Genomic DNA, 22585 nt, shown 5'->3' on the forward strand with positions numbered 1-22585 from the left:
TATTAATCTCCGACTTAAATGATTAGTAGCAGTATCTTTGATGAAACAGTTATGCTAGACTTAAATTGCCCAGACCTTGACTAAATTCTAATAAAAAAATAACCTTCATAACCAGTATGCCACTAAACTGAACACTAGACATTAAACTACACACGAAGTACTACCTTGCCACGTACTACAACTTCCTTGCATTTAAATAAAATATGGACAATAATAGATAATTCAGAAATCTGCAGTATTAACCAGAAAAAACTTCTATGTACAAATTGGGAGAGTAGTTTCCTTTTCCACCCTCTGTTCATTTGATGCACAGGTAAGCAGCTAAGTACCAGAAGCAAGGTGCTCTGTGACTGAAGATCAAATACAGCCACTAAATAGAGTTTAGTAACTGATGTGATAGAACACTGAAAAACTTTCTTTAAACAGTCCCTGTGCAGACAAATCACTTCAAGGGCATATTTTGAATAATCCTAATGTGATCATGATAATGAGGTCCATCACATGGAGAATAAATTCAGATCATTAAAGACTGCACAGTTTCTCTTGTTCTCATGAACAAGCTGGAAGAGGGAGGGACACTTTAAGTATACAGCAATAATCAAACGGAATTAAAAAAATGGCTGCGTTCAAAGTTACTGCCTTGCACCCTCCACAGCCAAGAGGCCCACTCACAAGACTTCATTCTCTCTCACCAGTTGCGTGAAAAAGTTCCTTGTGCATTTCTTGAAGACACAGAAAGTCACTACATGAAATGAAATATAAAATCAAAGCAAGTGGACCACTTTTATCTGATACTTTCTAATTTCACACACGACTTGAGGTAGCAATTACTAAATAGAAATAGTGGAGTATGTTGCACTGGTAATATATTGTACTATTTTGTTTCTATGAATAAATCATTTTCCAGAAAAGTATCTGACACATATATATATATATATGTACAAAGAATATTTCAAAATGCAATGCCGGAGACAATGCACTTTGGAGAAATGACAGTAACAGTTCTGGAGTAACTACGAATACATCACCAATTATAAATGGTGACTTATCACTCTCACCTTGTTTGTAACACTTCCGATTTCTCCGAATTTTCTATAGACGTGATGAAAAGGTTAATAAACCACATGAGTGAATACTGGTACATCGGCTCAATGTTGGCTAGATCAGCAATAGAAAAAAACAAGACTGACGAATGGACAGCAACAGGACGATAGCCCATGCGAGCAGCATCGATCTTCTTCTCTGTCTCTTCAGCTACAGCTTGCTTTTCAGAGATCTCATTAGCCAGAGCTTTGGAGGAAGACAATATCTGAACACCAGTTTCATCCTCCAAAATATTTCCTTCTGAGGCTGAAAGAACTTCTAAAATCTTGTCTTCTATTTCTTTTAGCTGCCTAAAACAATACACAAGAGTTTTCACAGATGAAAATTACGGCCGTTTTCTGTTAGTTTCTATAAAATAAGACAAAAAACCCCTTCTTATTAAATGTTCCCTTAAATTTCTCAACAATTTAGCCTCTTTCAGCCTAAAAATGGACAGCAAAGGGAGGAAAGGACAAACCACTTTGAATACTGCGCATTTCATGCTTTGACCCATGGGGAAAGATGCATGCAACCAAATCAGCCTAAAAAACAAACAGAAGCCTGAGTCTGGGCTCTCAAAAAACAGCAGTCTTGAATTTCCTGTGAAATCAAACAAACAAAAGGTCCGGAAATGTATTTCCTTAAAGTGCAATCTGCGTCTGTCCCGAGCAAGGGAAGTTATCTTGATACCTTTTATTCTCTGCCCCTTCAAGGATGAGGGCTTGTTTTTCTTCTTCAAGATCTGGCCTTTCTCTTGCAACGACAATTCCAAGCAGCTGATCCTGCATCCCTTCTGAAGTTATCATGAAGTTCAGTAATGTTACCTGTTAGAAGAAATATTTTTTGAGAGATAGCACACTTATGGCTAGATGCAATTAAAATGCTTCTTCATTTACAAAATGAGGTTTGTAGACATCACGTAATATGCTCAACCAAACTTGGAGAGTAAATGAATTGCAGCTGAGGCTTGGAAAGCTAACTCCAGGATTAACCCAGAAAGCTCACCATAAAAGGGATGTGACAGGAATGTCTATAATTTCATTCTGTTCCTCAAAATTACACTGAAGCTTTGAATATCAGTGCTTCAGGTGACTGGTCCACATAACATGAATGAACATTATTGCCTCTGCCACGTACGTTTTCTCCCCTTAATAACCTTGTTCCCATGCAGTTTCTGGTGGTGTTATTACACAGGGCTATTTGTAGCCTAGAATTAGGATAGCATCATGTTCTCTTTTGCATGAGAAAACAAGCGACTAGAAAAAAAAAAATCTATTGTTTAAAAGGATTCCCATCCCATGGCATATTTATAATGGATATGGAAAAAACTTGTACGCTCTTGCTGAAGAAGTGGCAAAAAAGTATACTATTTTACATGAGAAAGTGAAGAAATACATTGCCAGCAAAAGGCTACAAAAGAGTTAGATGCATGTAGTTCAAAACCAAGAAAATAATCCACTTGTCATTCATCAAGCCTGATGAAAGAATTGGTTTGAATTAATTGGCTAGCTAATAGTGACTGCAGATTCTCTTTGGGCTTTTTTGGTGGGTACAGTTACCATTGACTTGTGTTTCAGAAGAACGTTTGCCTTGAACATAGTGATTGGTTAGAACGTGGAATACCTGGGAAGCTAATTTGTCCTGACCTGCTTCTGCCGCTAATTATATCCGAAAGCTGTCCAAATATTTGCTTCTAAACTTAGGAGGGGTAGTGTTTTAATTTTCTTAAAATACATCGCTAATGGTTTTTTGTTATAGTAAGCCTCATCTGAAAAAAGAACAGGAGCACACTGCTCTTGCACACAGGAATTCTGAGAGGATGTTCAGTTCCAGTAACCCTATCACTAACCGCTTTCCCCGGCCTCCTCCCATTAGCTGGCTCTGGAGTAATCCTCGGGACAAACCCACCAACGGACGGTGCAGTTAGCTGCAGACCACCATGTTTCGGTACTACTCTTCTGCTCCCTGCCCGTGAGCCACCTTAGCCAGCTGGCTCAGCAGTGCGTGGCGTAGCTGGGCCTATACCCAGCCATGCCAGGAAGCAACCGCTCCTCGTTAGAGCAATTAACAGCTTGTGTCTGACTGCGTGGAACCCAGCTAGAGAAGATTAACCTTTAGAAACTTTATATGGTGGGGGTGGGAAGATGACTGTATTGACTGTGGATTGGCAACTAGGAGATTTTAATTGTCTGCTCAACAAAAATCTTTCCCTAGGAAATAACCTTCATATAGCTTTCAAATGTATATGTCCTCTAAGAGGAAAGCTTTTGGTGGTCCTCTTCATTTCATATTTCATCTTTTATTTCCCGAACATGCAGCTAATTACCGTCTTCAATAAAAGTTCAACGTCTAGGTGATTTGACGTGCGTGGAAGTAAACAGAAGTTACTCCTTTTCATTAATTTTTGTCCACTTTTCCTGCATCAGTACTCCTCCATTGTTCAAACAACTTACTGTTCCATTTTACTGAATAATAATTTAAAAAGTTTCAATTTCAAGGTTTTGTGTTTCAGTATAGTCTATGTTTAACCAAAGTGTAAATTTGCAATATTTTTCTATAAACAGTTCTTCAAAAATACTAAAAAATAAAAGGGATAATGCATCTCCCAAGTAACTTAAAAAAAGACTAAAACGCCAATTTTATTCTTTAAAGCCAGAAACTACCTTTTTGTGTCCTAACATAGAAAAATAAGCATAGCTACGGTTATCAGACATATAAACCTGTCAATACCTTTGCTATCTGTTATAAACAGGGCACAAAGCCAGGAATGGCTCAGACTCCTGTCCCTAACCATGCTACAGATAAAATTTGCGAACGTGAAAGCCTAATGCAGAGTTTGCCTGCGAGGTGACTATTATACTAAGTCCTTGTAAATATTTTTATAATAAAAGGTGACTAAATAGCATCAGGAGATACAGACGGGGAAAGGTAATAAAATGAATTACTAACATCAATAAATTCCTGACAGCATGAAAGAATGGCAGTACTGCAAGGTGAAGTGTTAGAGATGCGACATGTCAACACCTCTGAGATGACAGCAGCCTTCCAGTGCTGGCAGGGGAGGAGGAATAAACAGATGGCAGAAATTCTTCCCTGGTTTTAGCCAAGGAATCATTGCAAAATTAAACCAGATGAACATTCACTTTCAAAATTCTCACCTTAACAGATGTTTCAGGAAGATAATGGGGATTTCTCAGCTTAGTTGTAATGTAAAAGCGAAATTCAGGAGCATACTCAATCGTGGAGTCTCCAAGGCAAATGCATATGCTCCCTGACTGCTTAAATGTCTGCTTGAGCAGAAGGGGCTCTAGGATAGGATCAAGTTCTTCTCCAACATTCTCCAGTAGCACTTCAAAATAACGTAAGAATAAGAATTAGCAGGACTTTCTTGGCATTTATATTAACTGATTGACTGTTCTTTACAGTTCGTATTTATAATGTGTATTTACAGTGTGCAAACAATTAAAAACATTAATCAAGCAATATCTAGAGATAAAGTTAATGCTTCTTAGAGCATTCAGCTGATTGAAAAATGAATCAAAGAAACATACCTTTAATATCTTTTTCTAATATATCAATTTGTAAAAATGCAACTAAAATGCTATCACCATTACTGCTGCCAATAGCTTAGAAGAGCAGTTTGAGGCTACCATTTTTAAAAAGGGCAGTAACAACAAGTTAAATGCCACATGCCACAGAAATCATTTTGGGTAACTAAGCCTGCTTCAGTTTTCACAGTAAGCATATAAGATTGTCAAAATCAAGATATAAATAATGGAGAATAAACAATCCATTTCTTTACTTGTAGTCCAGTTAGCCACTGAAAAATAGCTGAGGTTGTAACTATGTGTTTCATTCCTTTATTTCTATTTGAGGGCAGTAAGTCTACTTGCAATAAAGATACTACAGAGAATACAAGAATTAGTAATGATCACAGTCTAGCAATCTGGTATTTATACTCTTGGAAAGCCAAATAAGAACAACATCACTTTTTAGAAATAAAATTCTTGTAACATGATAACCAAGAAATGGCAAATCTCATACAGCAATTAAAAGATACAAATTAAACTGAGTATTAGAATTGTATTGTGCCAAGCAGTATCTTGTAACCTGGGTGGCAACTTCAGTTACTATAGTACTAATTTGATTCAAAACGACAAAAAGATTTCTCTTTTCCTGAACTGTGAGAACATTTGCTACTCACTGGAGACTCATTTTTTAGCTAATTGTGCCCCCTCCAGGTTCTCCTGTAATTTACACCTTCATTAGGCATTGACCTACCAGGACTGCCAAACTGAATGCAGTTTTCCAGTGTTGTAACAAATTGAGGGTCGCTGAGCTTGATCACATGCAAACTATTGGCTTTCTCCATGTTCTTTATCCATTTATTTGCTTGACCCTGAGGATCTATCATCAGGGGCCATCTTCTTGCATTACTGAAGAGAAAAATACAAACTTTCCAAACTGAAATACAAACTCTTCAAAGGTTTACCTCAAAGTACATCTTAAGGTAATTTATTCCCTTTTGTCACTAAAACCAAAGCGCATCAGTATGAAATTGTAGTAGACACATGCTCAGGTATGTTCCTTGATGAATTTAACAGGAGATTGATCTATCTTAAAGCTCTTTGTTTACAAAAAACATTTTTCCACTTTCAAAGAATCTACTTAGAATAAGACTTCTTAATTCCTAGAAAGTTTAATTGCATTCGATTTTGTTACACCTTCAAAATAAAAAGATCACTCTAAGTTTTGAAATTTTGAACAGTTTTAATACAGTCATATGCATAAGTGAGCATTTTCAAGTGAAAATGGATGGAATTTTCCACCTAAGAGGCATTTCAGAGTTATTAGAAAGGGAAATAGATAAGCAGATTCAAAGGTATCTACCTTTTAATCCTTAAGCAGCAATGGACACAAAGAAATTCTGGAATTTATTTGTGGCAGATTTAGTAACTACTTCACAGATTTTTACCGTATTCTCTACCACATGTAGTTACAATATCAAGATATCTCAGACTAGTGACACATTTTAACAGTCAATTACTATTACAGCAATAATCACTTAAGTTAGAAAATATCTAAGCAGGCAGAAGTGAGAATTCCAAAATAAATGTGGTCCTAAAAATTTGGATCAAGGGGCCCAGTCAGACCCCAGCTGGTTAGGAGATATATTATAGTTTACTATTGGAAGGAAAAAAACGGCAATTCCTTTTTTTCCAGATTCAGCACAAAAAGAAATCTTTCAGATTACCTCTATGGCCTCTGTCATGATTACAAGTTAGCTTAAGTACAATGACACTGGCCACTTACCTTTTTTTTTAAATTGAACCTATATCTCTTGAAAAATTCTGATTCACAAATACACCTTGCCGTGTAAATGTGTCTGCATCTGTATTCCTATTTGCCATAAAAATGCTAAAATGAAATGTATGCAACTAAGTAAAAGCCAATCTCATTTTTGTCTGATCTTCAAGTATACCTTTTCTTAGAAAGAGTGATGTTTTATGAAAGGTTTCCATAAATTGTCAGCAGAAAGCGATAAACCTTGGATCAGAAAAAGATACAGAGCAAGCAGTTGTAGATGTAGTGTAAATTCTAAAAGACAATGCTCAGACAAACTTAGCTGAACGTAGTCTAAGTTCTTGCAGGCTTGTTAAAATTGCTGGCAGGCAGAACTGTGCAACACATTATAAACCTTGATCTTCCTTCAAAAGAGTAATTTTAAAACAGGCAAAGCACAGTTTAGGAGAGAAGACTCCCTTAGGTTGTTACAATCTCTATTCCACAAATTTCTTACTAAGGACTAAGGGTAGTTGTAAGGCCTGTTTACACATGTGTAAACACGACAACACACAGTAACGTGCACGTAACCCAAATGGCTAGGTGGTTCAGTTGCTGATGAGAACCTCAGGGGAGACCCAAGGGATACACAGCCAGATGATTTTAAGAGTAAGATAATACAAGGTGATACAGCAATTGGAAACTGTAAACTGAACACAGTAAACTTACGTTAAGTACATTCTAAAAAAGACAATATTTATGTAATTTGCTCATAATAATTTTGCTTGTTCTTATTTTAAAACAGGCATTTAAGATTTGAGAAAACCTCAGCCAAAAGCTGCAGTATGTATTTCTTTCCCTGATGACTTCAAAGTTTCATTCAGGTATTATTTTCGGCATATCCCATTTCAGATTTACTGTGTAACAGACTTGAGCCTGAGTAACTACAGAGTAGTTCTCTAATAACAGCCAAACACACACAGCCTCCATCAACGATAAAATCCTTCTTCATTGACAGGAATGCCTAAGCAGTCACTGTGTACGTTTGCAAATTATCCTTGAATAGCTCTCTAATTCTGCTTTTTACAAAATTTGTTGTTACAAAAGCTTGAGTTGCATTTTGCACAGTTCCTGGGTCCTAATATAAAATTCATCTAGCCATGAACTCGTAACTAGAGGAATAATATGTCTCATCAATCTGAGGTAGGTTCTATCTCACATTTCAAAATTAAAAGCTATCATTATTTAGTTTTAAAATGCTAATCATCTTTCCATTAGATCAAAGAGAATGTTGATCAAAGCTTTACAGAAGTGAAGCGTTAGGATGTACTGCAGAAGTGCTGAATTCATTAACATTCGTCTCAACTCTTTAGCCTGAGCGATTGAATTATTAATACAGTAATTACTGAAAAGTTACGTATACAACCCTAATCCCAGCATATGTCCTCTACCTTCAGCAAGTCTCTGCTAGGAATTCACATTTCTGAGGGCTGGACCGGGTGCAAAGACGACCCCATTCATCATGCCTACTCAAGAGGTCCCTACACTGACCCAAAACCCAGAGCGAATTCACAGATTGAAAACTTTACACTATAAAGTTAAAAAATATTAATAGTATTTCTCATAAATTTAAACACTACAGTCATTTTATAACTGTTTGTTGAATTGTATGTACAGTAAAAAGAGGTCTATAAAAATGGTAACTGAAAAGCATGTTGTAAGAATCTAATGAAAATTATTCACGACGGGGCGGGGGGGGGTTGGTTGTGGTTTGTTTTTTCGTTTTGTTTTTTACTTACGAGATAATGATGCCATTATCAACAGAAAATGCGTCAGAAGGTAGTCCAGCAATGTTCCAGGCTCTGATTTCCACTGGTTCTCCCAGGGTATTTGTTAAGGAAAAATCATCAGAATAAGGAATGTTTTTTGTTTTACATAGCAAAGCCCACTCTTTAGTTTGCATCTAGGTAAGAAGAAAGCAAGTATTAAATGAAGTTCTGTCTATTCACAAAATTATCAGACTATTAACAAATGTATTTTTCAACCCATTTCCCATAACAGTTGCTACATACCAGATGACTGTATCCTCTTTTCCATTTTCAAATTGAAAGAAACTCATCCTTCTGTATAAAATGTCTAAAAATGTCTCTAAAAATGCCTTTGTATGTGATTTCTATGTATGAAATGTAAGTTTATTTGGTCAGAGCCTTGGTATGATTTTATTTACCATTTCAGCAGCAGTCTTCTATGCTATGAGCGTAGAACAAATGCACATATTCTAACTAAAAAAAACCCAACCATTATTTGACTCTCAGGACACACTTAACGAGCATTTGTCGGGACTAACCAAACTTCACACCTTAAAAACCATTTAGAGCTGCTTTTCGCTGTTCTCTGTATCACCTGTCTCACCACAGTTGTGGAAACTCTACATGCTTGTATGGTGCATAACAACAATGAAGACACACACCTTTAAGTATCTACTCCAAAAGTCAAAATCCTACAGTAGTTTCAGTTCCACTTATGAATTCTATTAAAACGTAATTTAAAAATACAAACTTTATATTAGAAGAAAAATTAATAACATTTTGATTATTACAAAACATGGGGACAAAATCCCAGTACACATTACTTGTCTGTAGCTGGATGTAAAGGCTCCCAGGTAAGCTACAATTCCTGATGAAATCAGTATATCTCCCGTCAAATTGATGTACTGCCTTCCCAGCTCCACAGCGGTCTCGTGCCAGCGAGTTTTCTCACCCCCAAGGCCACCAATCAACCGTTCTGCACGCTGTAGTTTTTTGTTGCATAGGTCAACCTCAGAATAAAAAACAAATGCTGATTATATTCCATGATCACTTCAAAGACATTTTAGAAATATTAAAAGCATCCAAGGATTATTTTCCTGTGCAGATGTTTTCTTGAGTAATGTCATCAAATAGAAAGAAAGTATCTTCATATTATAATGGAAATGTTTAAAGAGCAAAACCAATCTCAGTACCAGCACAGTAACGTCTACTCAGTTACATTCTCATCCAAATAAAGGAAGACGACCAGTATAAAACAAACAATTCAAAATAGCTCTGTATGCGATAAGAAAAATATTAATAGTCAAGGAATTGAGCTACATGTCATAAGAGAGACAAAAACACCTTCTCACGGAAGTAGGTATGTTCTTTTCTGCAAAGAAACATTCTTATGAATACATAATCTGCATTCCTGTCATCGGTTTTTGACTAAGCCGTCTTCCCAGGCATATTCATAATCTAACAGAAAGCTGTGATTTCACAGGACTTTAATCCAGCTCTGATGGAGTTCTTTACTATCTAGCAGAGGCACCTTTCAGCCACGGGACAGGAGGGAAATGATACCAACTCCTGCGGCTGTTACAGTCCTCCCTCTCTTCTGCCAACCACAGCAGCAAACTGCTTGTGTAGTTTATCCCTCCCTTCTACTTCCAAACCATCTCAGGCTGCACAAGAAACACAGAGAGCCGAGTTTAACTACACACAGGAATTAAGGCTCCATTTCAAATTCTGATACTATTTTTGTAAAAAAAAAAGCTCAAGATGATATACTGCAAATCTTCAAAAAAATAACACTGTCTTCTAAATGGTGCATATTTCTGCACACGTAACAGCCATTTAGCAGTCAGGAACAGAGTTTACAAAAAAAAAAATCTCAAAAATTGCATTAGCACAGAGGGCATAAATCAACTTTCAAAACTTTAAATGTACAGACTTGCAAGTTAATGGATGAATCAAACTCTTAGTACAATCTTGAAAATTTATCCCCTCACGAGGCAGCAAATATGAGTGAGGATGTAGGAGTGGGCTATCAGTTGGTAAACTAATAGCATCTACATTTTCTATTACTTTAAAGCATTTATTCCCCACGCTTTGCTCATTTATAACTTCAGGACCATTGCACCAAAATACAAAGATGGTTATCTGAAAGCATGACTTGTTCAACACACTGGCAGCTAAAGGAACAAATACCATTTGACAAAGAAGCAATTTTGAAGTAACTTTTCTGGATACCAGTAGAGCAACGGTTCATCTTTTGCATCACACACCTGATTTTCCAAGTCAGCCTTCTCCTGTTTCTTGGATTCCAGTGTCTGTTGGAGTATAGCCAATTTATCCTGAACCTCCTTCAGGTCTGCTTGCTTCTTTCTTAGATCATCCATAGCAATCTTTAGTTCTCCTTCAGCTTGATTCAACTTCAGCTTTTTGGGTGCAACATTTTTTGTCACTCTAAATAAAGTCAAAGAATAAATGAAATATCTGAAAGATACCCCCTCACTCCAGGGTTACTATTAAAAAAACGAACATAGGAAAGATGAAGGGAGACCTCAGCAACTCGGCAGCTCATGCAATATTCCATTTCATAATACGATGATACCTGAAGACAACTGCTTTTCACTTAATCACCTGTTTCTGTGCTGATATTGACTGATTAATGCACTTTCTGCAAATTTTTCTATAACAGGTAACAATGAAAAGCAGAAAGGGTTATGCCTCCAAACTGTTTCCCAGCTGATCACCATTCAGAACCCATTATGGATTTGTGCCATTAGAAACACACAAATAACCATATATATTAAGTGAAAGTCACAGACACTGTATACACACACACTGCCAGCTGTGTACGCAAAATAAAAAAAAAAAATTAACGGATTTTCACATCCAGGGATCTGTTTTCCAGTTTTGTGGATTTCAGTCTTTTTCACAGATATTTTTGAGGAGAATACTGCAAGTAACATATACCTGAAAACATAGTGTTTATCTTTCCAAAAACAAGAAAGAAAACATGCTAGAATATCCCTACGCTCAGCTGAAACAACATTTCACAAGTATTAGCCTCATAATTAAGGAATCCCCTCTCATACTGGTCTAAGTCGCAGATTTCCTTTAAAGTCCACTTTTTTAGTTAATATTCTAACAATTTGTACTTGTAATTTAAAAGTCGTTCTCCATTTAAGAAGTCTGCCAAGCATGCATCTAGTAATCTTTCAGTCAAGTAACAAAATATCCTGTCAAATGAAGGCATGCACGACCTACCATGATTCAGCTTTCAAACCACGAGTTGACCTTAGTTGCCCAGTGCTGATTTACTGTTAAATGTGGGTTCCAGATGTTTCAAATTAGGAAATATCATCAAACACAAGCATGCTTTTTCAGTGCATCAAATACAATGTGTAACAAAACCTGTTCTTCGGGCTTGACACGTCTATTGGAGACTTCCAAAGACATTTCAAGAATGCTTCTATTTGGTGCAACACTCTAAAATGAAGTTAACTTTATCTGCTAACTGAATAGATTGTTGCTCCCGTGCTGCCTTAGAAAAATTCAGAACTGAAAATCAGGCTCTGCACCTTAACACTGGGTATCTTAGATGAATGAATCTTTATGACTGCTTGTTTGCACAAGTTTCCCACTAGTAAGAAGTAATTTCACATTTCTCTCGGTGCTAAAATAAGTTGATATCATTAATGAAATATATTTTAACCTTTATTTTTATACATACTTACGTATCATAAAACTCCATGGCTATGACCCATTTGCACAGACCCTCGGCTGCCGTGGAAGCATTTCGAATCTTGTCTGGTACAAACTCGGGATTTGTGAGATACTGTTTTCTTATGATAGCCATGTAAGCCGGGGGAATGTTATCCTTGTCATACTCATAAAGAGACTGAAGGAATCTTATGTCACCCAGAAGTCTCTTAGCAGGACCCCAGAAATCCTCAATTTTTTTCCCAGAACCTGCTGGGTCTGGAATCCTGTCTGCTTTGATGCCCTTAAGGATGCATACAGCTTCCATTACAAGCTTGACACCAGCAGGAGGACTCTTCATGGACTTCACCACTGTAATATCCTTCAGGGAATAATTAAAAAAAAACACCTTTAGAGCTCTGAACACAGGTGGATTAATTCTTCTATTACAATAACAACTCTTTTTATGTCAAGATAATATTTTTCCGTATACTTTTGCTGTTCTCATACTTGATAATTTTAAATACACTATGACCTCAAGTTCATAGCACAGGCCTGCACGGCCCATACATATCTATCTCTTCTTCTTTTTGCAAAATTGTTACTTAATTTTGTTCCATTCTTTCTATTCCTTTCTCTAAGGTGCCATACAGGTTACACTAACACTGACATCTAAACAGAACTAGAAAATAAAGACAGAGTATAATGTTGCTTTACAAAACTGAAAGATTTTGAGGAGTTTCTAAATTATAAAACTGCGTAAGTATAATGTACGCTCTGAGAAGGCAGATATTCCATGCTTTTGTATATCTGAATACCTCTGCAGTGTGTGAATACGCCTTGTTAGCCATACCTGCGCAGTGAGCGTGTCAAGGGCAGCCACAGCACTTTCTAAACAAGGCATGGCTTGTGCCAAGTCAGCATCACATTCATCTTTGATGGCTTTTGCAGCCATAGCCTGCTCATTTGCCACTGCTTCATCCGCTTTCACGACTTTTTCAGTTTTGGCTACTTCCAAAGATTCTTTGTGAATAACGACCATCATCTCATCAACCTGCTTGCTAGCTTCCCGTAACTGAGGTTGCAGGGCCTCCAGCTCAGACTGCATCAAGGCTACTTGAGACGCAGCAGAGTTCAGTTTCTCCAAGCCAACTTCGTATCGTCTCTTCATGTTCATCACCTTACTGAAAACAAACAGTAATTTATTATAAAGATATTTTGCCAGTACTCGATCACTTCATCCACTGGGATCCATTCCCCAAATTTCTCACCACTCTGAATAATCAGATGCTCTGCCAATCTTGTTTTATTTGCTCAACAAATAGTAAACATAGCAGGGATCACTTGATGCATAGTCTTGAACTACTCTATCATGTACACTCGGAGACTGGGATATAGATAAATAAGTGATCACTTACAGGTAAACAAGCGATTGTTAAACTTCTGCCTCTTTGTTGGCAGGAGCTACAAAATCAAGATGTAACAATATCACCAGGGACGTCAGAAGAGGTCTAATGCAGGTATATTTTGAGAGCATCAAGTCAGACCTTTTGTCCAATAAGAAAGCGTGTGTCCTAGACTACATTTTGTCCATCTACCTTTCCGGCAATTCAAATTAACTAAAACCAAGTCACTTGTTTCATTCACTCTAGCTATAAGAGATAGAAAATAATATTTCTGGTGAACTCGAGTTCCTCTAGAAAAAGTCAAGTAATAACTCCTTACGTGCGTTTTTTTCTAAGCAGGCTTTTAAAAGTGGAGATCAATTCCAAGTATGAAGTAGGTGTAACATAGTTGCGTCTCTGAAGCTCCGCATGGTACAAGTCAGATAAAACCATGGTAGAAGTATGAAAGCTTTTACACATATCAATACACCCACTTCGAGTTTCTTCTGACATTTCGACATCTTCCAAGAAGCGGGAGGCAACAGCTTCTAATGCATCTTCAGGCCATGTCTAGAACAAATGAATAAATACCTTTCGCTTATTCAGCGCTTCACACTCCTAAATCTCCTAACATTTTTCAGAAGTTTCTTTACCCCATTTCATAGATAAAGTTATGGAGGCACAGAGAAATGGCTTCATGATGAAAAGATCATCAAACAGGACAATAACAGAACTGGAAAGACCTGAACTACTTAGGAATTCTGTTTGAGCCCACTGTCTTATTTCATCCAGTAGAAACACTGTTACTACAACGAAAATTTTGCATTTTCAGTATGTCCATACGTGTGTGTAACTGTCTCTGCTCTTCCTCTTCAAAATGACCTTTGAAGACAGAGTACTACATTTTAAACTTGATGAGAGTTAAGTTCCTCAGATTCTTTATACGATTAAATTCTACATCTTAAATATTCTAAGGTCTTTGGCACATAACAGAATATAGTTTTATTGCAGAGTAGTGGGGGAAAAGCTGGTTTTCTGCATCAAAGATATCTGTATTTCTGACAGGTATTTCAGTTTCAAACTTTTTTGGCACCCTAGATTCTGGTAATGCCGGTAATAGAAGAAAAAACTATATATTTAAATCTGTAATGTCTACAGTACTGTGTTAATTCAGTTATACTCTTATACCATAATCAGACAGTTATTTTCTTGATGATTTTGCATTCAGCCTATACTAGCCTTTATTACAGTCAGAACGGTTCTGACGGTGCAAACAATTTAAACCACGACTTTAAGAAAATCCAAGGTACTTTTCACAGCAAACTGGACCAAAGATAATTACTTGCTACAAGGACTGAAGTCAGGTTTCTGTTTCATTTCCATTAGAGTAACAAGCCCAACAGAAGCTTTGGGTTTACCTGGAACCAGTCTAGTGTGCAGCAGTTGACAAGAGATGGGAATTTACGAAGACGATTACGGAAAGCATCTCCAATGGGACTCATTGCCAGTACTACATGCAGCTGGTCTCGACAGCGATCAACAAACATGTTAAAGAGAGCGATCGGACTGCCATCTGTCTGTTTCGTCCTGTCCCGCTGGCGATCGACTTTGTGCATTTGTTCACAAATTTCTTGTTTCTCATCTGCTGCAAAGAGGTTTGGTACTTCACCTGCATTTAGTAAGTTGTTCACGTCTTCCAAGAATGACTCCTTTTTAATCTGTGTATCTGTGAACAAGAAAACTCCCTGCATTTCCCCTGCAGCAGATTTTCTCAGTATGACTTTTAAGTCTTTATGCCATTCACTGACACCGTAACTTTTAGTTATTTCAACCTGAAAAAGGCTGTATTCAGCCATATGGGCTGCTAATCGAGTAAGAGACTGTCGACCACTACCTCCAACACCAACAAGGAGGGCATGGCTGCGAGGCTGCTTCAGAATACGGGAAATTCTACAAATATGTTCTATAGCAAATCGGAACAAGACAAGCTGCATTGGCTTTTTGCTCATGTTATTAAACTCTTCCAGGTGACTCTCTACAACTAATCTCAATTGATCCACATCACTGATCTCCCTGTATTTAGTGTCCTCTCTCTTCGGGTCATGAAAATCACAAAACATTAAGCTGTGTAAGTCATCTTCTTCCACTCTGCCATCATTGTTGAAGTCCAGATTCTGGAAAAGTTCATGGAAGTCTTCAAGCAAGTCATTTTTCACTACTTCTTGGATAAATCCAACAAGCCAAGCCCGGTCAGGATTATCCACCAAGCGATCATAATACACTCTAAGAACCTGTATAATAAAAATGTAATTCTTTTAATAGGTGCTTCTGCTCTTGAATTTACACTACTTTTAAATAAGATGAAACAAACACAATTATGGAAAAGGCTTAAACTTCACTACATAGAAAAAAAACAAAATAGATATTTAGAATTAATTTAAACAGTTGAGCGCAGTAGTACTACTTCTGAATTAAAGTGAAAGTTAATACAAAAATACATATACACACATATACATATATATATTTATAAACTTTATTACATAAATGCATAAAAGGCTACTGCAAAGAGGAAAGCAACACCTTGGTCTTTCCTCTACAGCTAGATAGGACTAGTTACGGGTTTGTATTTCAAGAAAGAAGACTGCAGCTGGGTATTAAAAAATGTTTATAATGAAAAACATAGCGAAGAAGATGAACAGATTTCCTGGAAGTCTAAACATCCTTCATCCTTAGAGAATTGTAAGAAATTTTTGGAACAAAACACTTCAGAAGTTACTGTTGTTCCTTTCTTTATGTGATCCTGCTCTGGGGAAGGATTATGGACTAGATGATCACCAAAGATGTCTTCCATGGTCACTTTATGCTGATTTGATTCTATGAACTATAGCCAAATATTTAAAAAGCAACAATTATCAATGACGTTGCTTTCTTCTAACCCAGGGAAAAGAAAAATAAAACCCCACAAAACAAAACCAAAGAGCAGATATCATCTATACGGGGCCTTTTCCTCTTGTTTTTAAAAGGGATGTTTCACTCGAGATCTTTCAGCATACGTATCCTATTATGACTGAAAACCAGGAAGCATTTGTTGAAGACAGTAAGCTCAAGAATTTCTTCTAAAGGGAGCACAGAAGTAAAAAAAAAATGTAGGGACCAAACTTTAAATTACTCAAAATTGCCAGTGACCCAGTACTCCTCGCTCTTTTTCTCTATGTTGCTTGGGTATTTTTGGAGAAAGGAGCGAACAAATGGCAGTCAAAGCAGCAAACAGGCAGTCAAAGCAGCAAACAGAGACGACAATCCCATGAAGGTGAAGGTATCCAACAATCAACTTGTCTACTAAGATATGATTCATACTTTGAAAAAGTCTGATTTTCTCTGCCCATACAGTATACAAAATCCTTCCTCAGGAGGAAATTCACAGCTATTATAATACACAAATCCACATCTTCTTCTTATTTATAATAAATACCATTTCTTAGTATTAGGTGATGTACCTCATGAACCCAGAGACGTTTTATCATTCCTGTAGATTCTGTTGTTTCAGGCCTTGACAGGCAAACACCTTGAATAACACGTGAGAAGTCACGGAGATTGAACAAATAGTGAGATTTGGCTGGGGTAGGAAGCAGAGTCTTCACAGCTTCTTTATACACACGCATAGTTCCATTAATAATTTGTGGAGTCAGTTCTACATATTGTGATGGAAAGCTACAACTGACAAGTTATAAAAGGTGGTAAGAACAGAATGATTCTCATAATTCCATCATGCTAGTATATGAATTAATAAATAATATTGTATATGAACTCTGATTTACTTGTAAGTTCATGCCAGCTTTTAAGTTCTATGATTATACTTCTTCACAGGCAGTTTTACAAATCTTAATTCTCTCACTGGATTAACAGATTAATTCTGCAAATCAAATCTAGTAACTGTGGAATATGCTGACAAATTTGGGCATGTTAAACAGCTAATTATAGCCTTTCCCTCCCCTCATTTTTATGACTAACAGCAGCAACAGGGAAGTCAGGTCAAATAGCCCTTGCTGTCTTCTGGACCTCTCTCCCTCAAAGGGTCAGAAGTTGCCAAATCACAGACTCGGTCTGGAAACAGGCTATGAGCATTTTTTGGGGCTTTGCTGTCAGAATGGGCAGACCATGAAAGTTGAACTCCATTCCTAATAATGGAATTTAAAATTCTGCAGTGGTGAAAGGCCAAAGAAAGAGTAAGCCTTCTCAAACCACAGGAAATTTAAGACCAGTTTCCAGTTCTGTTCTTTGAATAGTGACTAACCAAATACTATTCTTGTTTATTATACATCAAAGAATACTGTTATTACAGAAATATCCCCGCTAACTGAATTAGCCTCAGCTCATCTAAACTTCTGTTAGAGACTTCAGAACAAGAACTTTACCACTGGACAAGATGAGCCCTGCTTCTGCGGAGTAATGAATAACTCAAAAGCACAGGATATAGAAGACTACCATTTCTTTTCAAGAGCAATGTCCTACAAACATATCTTGGAGACTTCTCAGTACCATAATTTAAACACTGACTTTGATTTTCCCTACCACACAGAGGTCACTTACCATACTGTTAGATGCCAGTCCAAGATTCTAGAAAAAATTGTGTACATCGATTCATCATCAAACTCATTAATAGTAATTGTATTGAAGTGTCGCAAGAATCGTGGTGTGACGGGGTTTCGACCACCACCTAAGTATTAGAAAACACAAATACCGTAAGAGAAAAAAATAAAATAAAACAGTGAAAGCCTCGCTTTTTTTTCCTAATATTCATCTTTGATTCATTTACCACGCTTACACTGAAAAGCACCACACATTGTCATAAACCTAACGAAAGCAACACGCAGTTCAGTGTCAATCCGGTCCCCTGTACATTTTATCTCAGTTCCAGAGTTAGCAGTTTTTATGACTAGACTGTGATTTGGACAATGAAGCTATGTATCGAAATAAGGGGATGTTAAATGGTATCCAAAAAATTTATTGGATACGTGCACCTTCTGTCTGGAATTCAGGGTTAAGCTGCTGCACAGTGTGTTCAATGTTCTTAAAGCAGCAAATCAGAAAAAAGTAGCTGAAAAGTGGGCACTATGTCATCCCTAACGCCAGGAACACAGCTATGAGCAACCAAATTCGCATGGTAAGTTCTTCTGAAACACACAGCTTTGCAGCTCAGGCATGACCCTGCGCTAATGAAACTAAACAACTCCTGGCCTGGAGCTGATTCACGTTCAGCCACCAGCGCCTGCAAACAGAACTAGTGACTGGCTGTATTTAACTGCATGCATTACTCGTATCTGCTGAGGAGTCTCTGCGTTTTATGCTAAATAGGCTGGCTATTCGCCCTACCTCCTTCTACCCCAGCCAAAGTCACCTCTCAGACACAGCAGTTCACAACACTTCTTGAAGTTTATAGGTGCACTGATGGCAAAACTACACAAGCTACTGGGATATAAATATGAATTTTACCAAAAGATAGTATTTTCCTAATATAAATTTTAAACCTAACTTTAACAAAATAGCTTTAAATGTTCTTTAAATAGCTTTATATTTGCTCCAATAGCACTATATACACATGCAGATTTTCAATTTTCATTTCTTATTAGGAGAAAAAAAAAAATCAACACTGGCTGGAAAGGAGAATATAATTTTTGTGAGTTCTGGAAGTAGCTCCCTGTATAAAGCCACTAAAATACATTCGTCAGCCTGAAGCTGAATTGTGATATTTGACACAAATAGTTAGGACCAGAACTTGTACATTTGATCAGTCCATTTTTCACCATCCAACCAGAAGAGTACTGGAACAAAATAAGCTACAAACTTCTCCTGGGAAAGGAAAATTTGACTCAACTTCAGAGCAGCTGAAATTCACTTCTACACCCTGGAAGAGGAACACAGCATGAAAAGATGCTTTACAGGAAAAGCACACCTCCGACATTTGGCTATTGCTGATGGGTTGGTGGTTGTTGTTGTTGTTGTTTTAAAAAAAGACTTGTGCAATTAAGTTATGCCAGAACATAGTGTAAGTCATGACTTCACCTAAGCTTTAGGAAAAATGAAGATGTAACATTTGAAAATTCTTCCACAGTTTCCTTCTGCACAGTTACTCCACTGGCTGATACTTAGATCCAGTGCTTTAAACTGTGGATGTACACTGCCTCTCATTTAAACTGACTGCCAGAAGCAGTTTTGCTTCTTCAGGAAACCAGATGGGTGGAAGAGCAGTGGACGCCTATCCCACAGTCCATCACTGTCCCAAACAGAGCAGGAGGATCAGCAGAGTAGTTCCCTGGCATGTTCCTGTATGTGTAAACAACCCTAGAAAAGAGAAGAGGAAGGTCCAGGGAGGCTGAAGCATGAGAGAGAAGGAAAGCACCAACTGCAGCCTGATTAAACACTGTAAACGTGCTCAGCTATGACGGACTTTTTAGGTGGGATGTCAGAGACAGGGCTACGAACAATTCTGTGAAAAGAAATTCTGTTACACGATTCCTGCTGTAGTGTAGGAAATAGATTTGTATAAATTATTTAAAAGCAAACAGATCACCATCAAAGAAACATTCATTCCTCATTTTAACTGATATAATATGCCAGATACAATTTTTTTAACTAAATAACTCACACTCAATGTGAATGCAGGCTATCAGAAATATAATGACCTCTTTATATCATATGCTTTACTTTTTGTTTTTTGCCAAATGAGGTTTATCTGCTTAAGAACATCAGCTAGTGCTATTTAGGAAAGTTTTAAAGCGTAAGATTGACTGAAGGCCAATGGAGGGTCTCATTACACCAAAGGGATTTCATAAATACTTTCTAGATACATTCTTGTCTTCCTGAAAAGCATATTTCTTCCTGGCAGGCTTGTGTAGTCTCTTTGCTGCTCCTCAACCACTCTACTATGACTATTTCCTACATGGAAAGGGTTCCTTCAGTCCTACCCCTAGCCGTCAAGACCCAAACCGTAAAACTACACAGCAATGAGCATTCAGGCTTTGGAAACCAAAGAAACAGCAAAAAGCCTACAAAACACATCTCTTACCTGGTGGTCCCATTGCACACACAATCTGAACATCTACAAGTTTAATCATGGAGCAGTCTTTCAGGTCGTACCAATTCCAGTGATCTAACCACTGCCGTAGTAATTCAACAGGCGGTTGCGCACCATAGACCTCTCGTGCTGGCATATTAACATCATCTACAAACACAACCTGAAAAGAAAAACATAAAGGAAGGATTTTGCATTTATTTATTTTACTGAATATATTCCATGATTTCACTTGATTCTGGAAACACCGCATTTTAAACATAACAATTTTTAAATTTTCCTTAAAAGCTAAATTTTTTCTTCATCTGGATGGAGGGAAAAAAAGAGATAATGGAAACTCCTTAGATTTCAATTTTCAGTCTCATTGCAACTCTTCTAGACAGAAGAAAAGGATTTGCTCACTACCAAAAAAAAAAAAAAAAAGAAAAGAAAAAGAAGTCTACTCTTAATATCCTTCTTGACCTTGTGAGTACTCAGAGTTCCACTAGTCTTGAAGGGTTTGGCAGGCATCAGTCATAACAACATAAAAGATTCAAATTTTCTTTAATTCATCCAAAAACATCAAACTATCCAGGTTGGAAGGCACCTTGGAGTTCCTCTAGTCCAACCTCGTGCTCGAAGCTGACTTCTTGACACTGATTTCACACCAGCAACAAGCTTACCCATACAGAACTCTTATCTCAAGGATATATCGCCAAATATGAAGGGGGAAGTATGACAATGCCATTCACAGTAATTCAGACCAAATCATATATCACACATATGTCCTGTTGATTAAAGCAGGATGCATATTACTGGGAGAAGGGAGAAAGAAGAGAAATAGGAGGATCTAAATTAGAAAAATTAGAACAGTTGATTTCAAATTGAGCATCCTTTCTTGGTATCGCCTGCGATCAGTTGAGAAAATAACACATTTATATATTTGTTTGCATTTAAACACTTATTTACATACAGAAATATATCAGTTACCATTCTTTGCCCAAGAGGAGGTCCAAAAATTCCTCTTCTCCTTTTGTCCAGCCTGGACATTATAATATTCTGAGTCTGACATGCTGTAGTTTGTGCTGAAAAGTTAATGAGCAGTGGCTTGTAGACTTCTTTATTCAAATTATTTAAAAGAAAGTTCTGGAAGGATTGTGAGGAGGAGAAAATTAAACTATATTCATAGATAAACAAATTTTATAGCACTTTAGCAAACAGCAATCAAACATGTTTTTGTACCATTTTTATTTCACTTAAAATGATAAAATAGTTATTTAACTCTAAGAGAACTCTAATAATCATATTTCATCAGATAAACCAGTATTACTGAATCATTCAAAACATAATAAACTTAATTTGTCAGAGAAAAATTTCTACCTCTACTATAGACATCTTCATGTTTTCTCAAAAAAACCCCAACCTAGTGTATTGTATAAATTCAGTGAGTCCGTGTGGACTATCCCGACTATATCTGTAATCACAATGCAAAGTGAATCAATAGAGGAACCAAACTGAACAGTCCTGTTTGGGTTCCATCAGCAGCTTATTCCCGTGGATGTCTGGGTGCTTCTTAAGAATTTAGGTGGAAGTGCAGACAAGGAAAAAAACAAAACAAAACAAAACCACCACCTTTTGCATTGCTACTGCATTTTTAGTTGCCTATATCCAACAACTCATGTCTCATTTTTCTTTTTTTAAAAAAAGTTATTAAATTATTCATCATCTTACCCCTTTTATAACTATATCGAATCTCAGTATTAATAGTACTTACGGTAATATAGGTACTTTTTCCAGTTCCTGTTGGCCCCACAAATAAAGCAGGTTTCTGATGCATTATCAACAATTCCATCAATGCCGTGTATCGAACAGTATCCAGAGTTGGGACAATTATTTCATTAAACATCATATCTTGAGGTATAGGAGGAGCCGATTTGAGTGTTTCCACCCAGGGTTCCCAAATTCCTGCTCCCTGTTTTAATTTAGATGAAAGTCATACATTTATAACAAACAGGAAAAAACAGCACAGAACCAATGGCAACAGAAAAATTAAAGTTCTATGATTTAACAGTTAGGGATATCAACCAATTTTTAAAAAGATGAAAGAATAATTTCACAGGTTTGTTTTGGAATTCAGTGCTTTCAACTGAAAGTACTTAAAAGGAAATGTAACGCCTGTGCGTGAAGCATGCAAATACTGAAAGACGAGGACTTTACCTTACCTTCTATATCAGTATGCATATTATATATATACGTAATGGAAAAATACGTATATTTATCTATAC

General features: G+C 37.0%; 1 protein-coding gene across 1 annotated transcript in view; it reads right to left on the reverse strand.

Annotated features, from left to right (window-relative positions):
- DNAH7 (dynein axonemal heavy chain 7) overlaps positions 1-22585 on the reverse strand; it is a 94473-nt gene that overhangs the window by 20404 nt on the left and 51484 nt on the right. The window contains exons 35-50 of the mRNA XM_075429739.1: positions 22075-22272; positions 21291-21446; positions 20316-20484; positions 17840-17966; positions 16747-16966; positions 14668-15540; positions 13590-13819; positions 12718-13048; positions 11900-12246; positions 10442-10622; positions 8999-9184; positions 8166-8329; positions 5365-5519; positions 4242-4432; positions 1774-1907; positions 1059-1394 (exon numbers count right to left, since the gene is read on the reverse strand). Coding sequence (XP_075285854.1) covers positions 1059-1394; positions 1774-1907; positions 4242-4432; positions 5365-5519; positions 8166-8329; positions 8999-9184; positions 10442-10622; positions 11900-12246; positions 12718-13048; positions 13590-13819; positions 14668-15540; positions 16747-16966; positions 17840-17966; positions 20316-20484; positions 21291-21446; positions 22075-22272 — 3998 coding nt within the window. The remainder of the gene's footprint in view (positions 1-1058; positions 1395-1773; positions 1908-4241; positions 4433-5364; positions 5520-8165; positions 8330-8998; positions 9185-10441; positions 10623-11899; positions 12247-12717; positions 13049-13589; positions 13820-14667; positions 15541-16746; positions 16967-17839; positions 17967-20315; positions 20485-21290; positions 21447-22074; positions 22273-22585) is intronic.

The sequence above is a fragment of the Opisthocomus hoazin genome, chromosome 9, assembly GCF_030867145.1.
Source record: "Opisthocomus hoazin isolate bOpiHoa1 chromosome 9, bOpiHoa1.hap1, whole genome shotgun sequence".
NCBI classification, from domain to species: Eukaryota; Metazoa; Chordata; class Aves; order Opisthocomiformes; family Opisthocomidae; genus Opisthocomus; species Opisthocomus hoazin.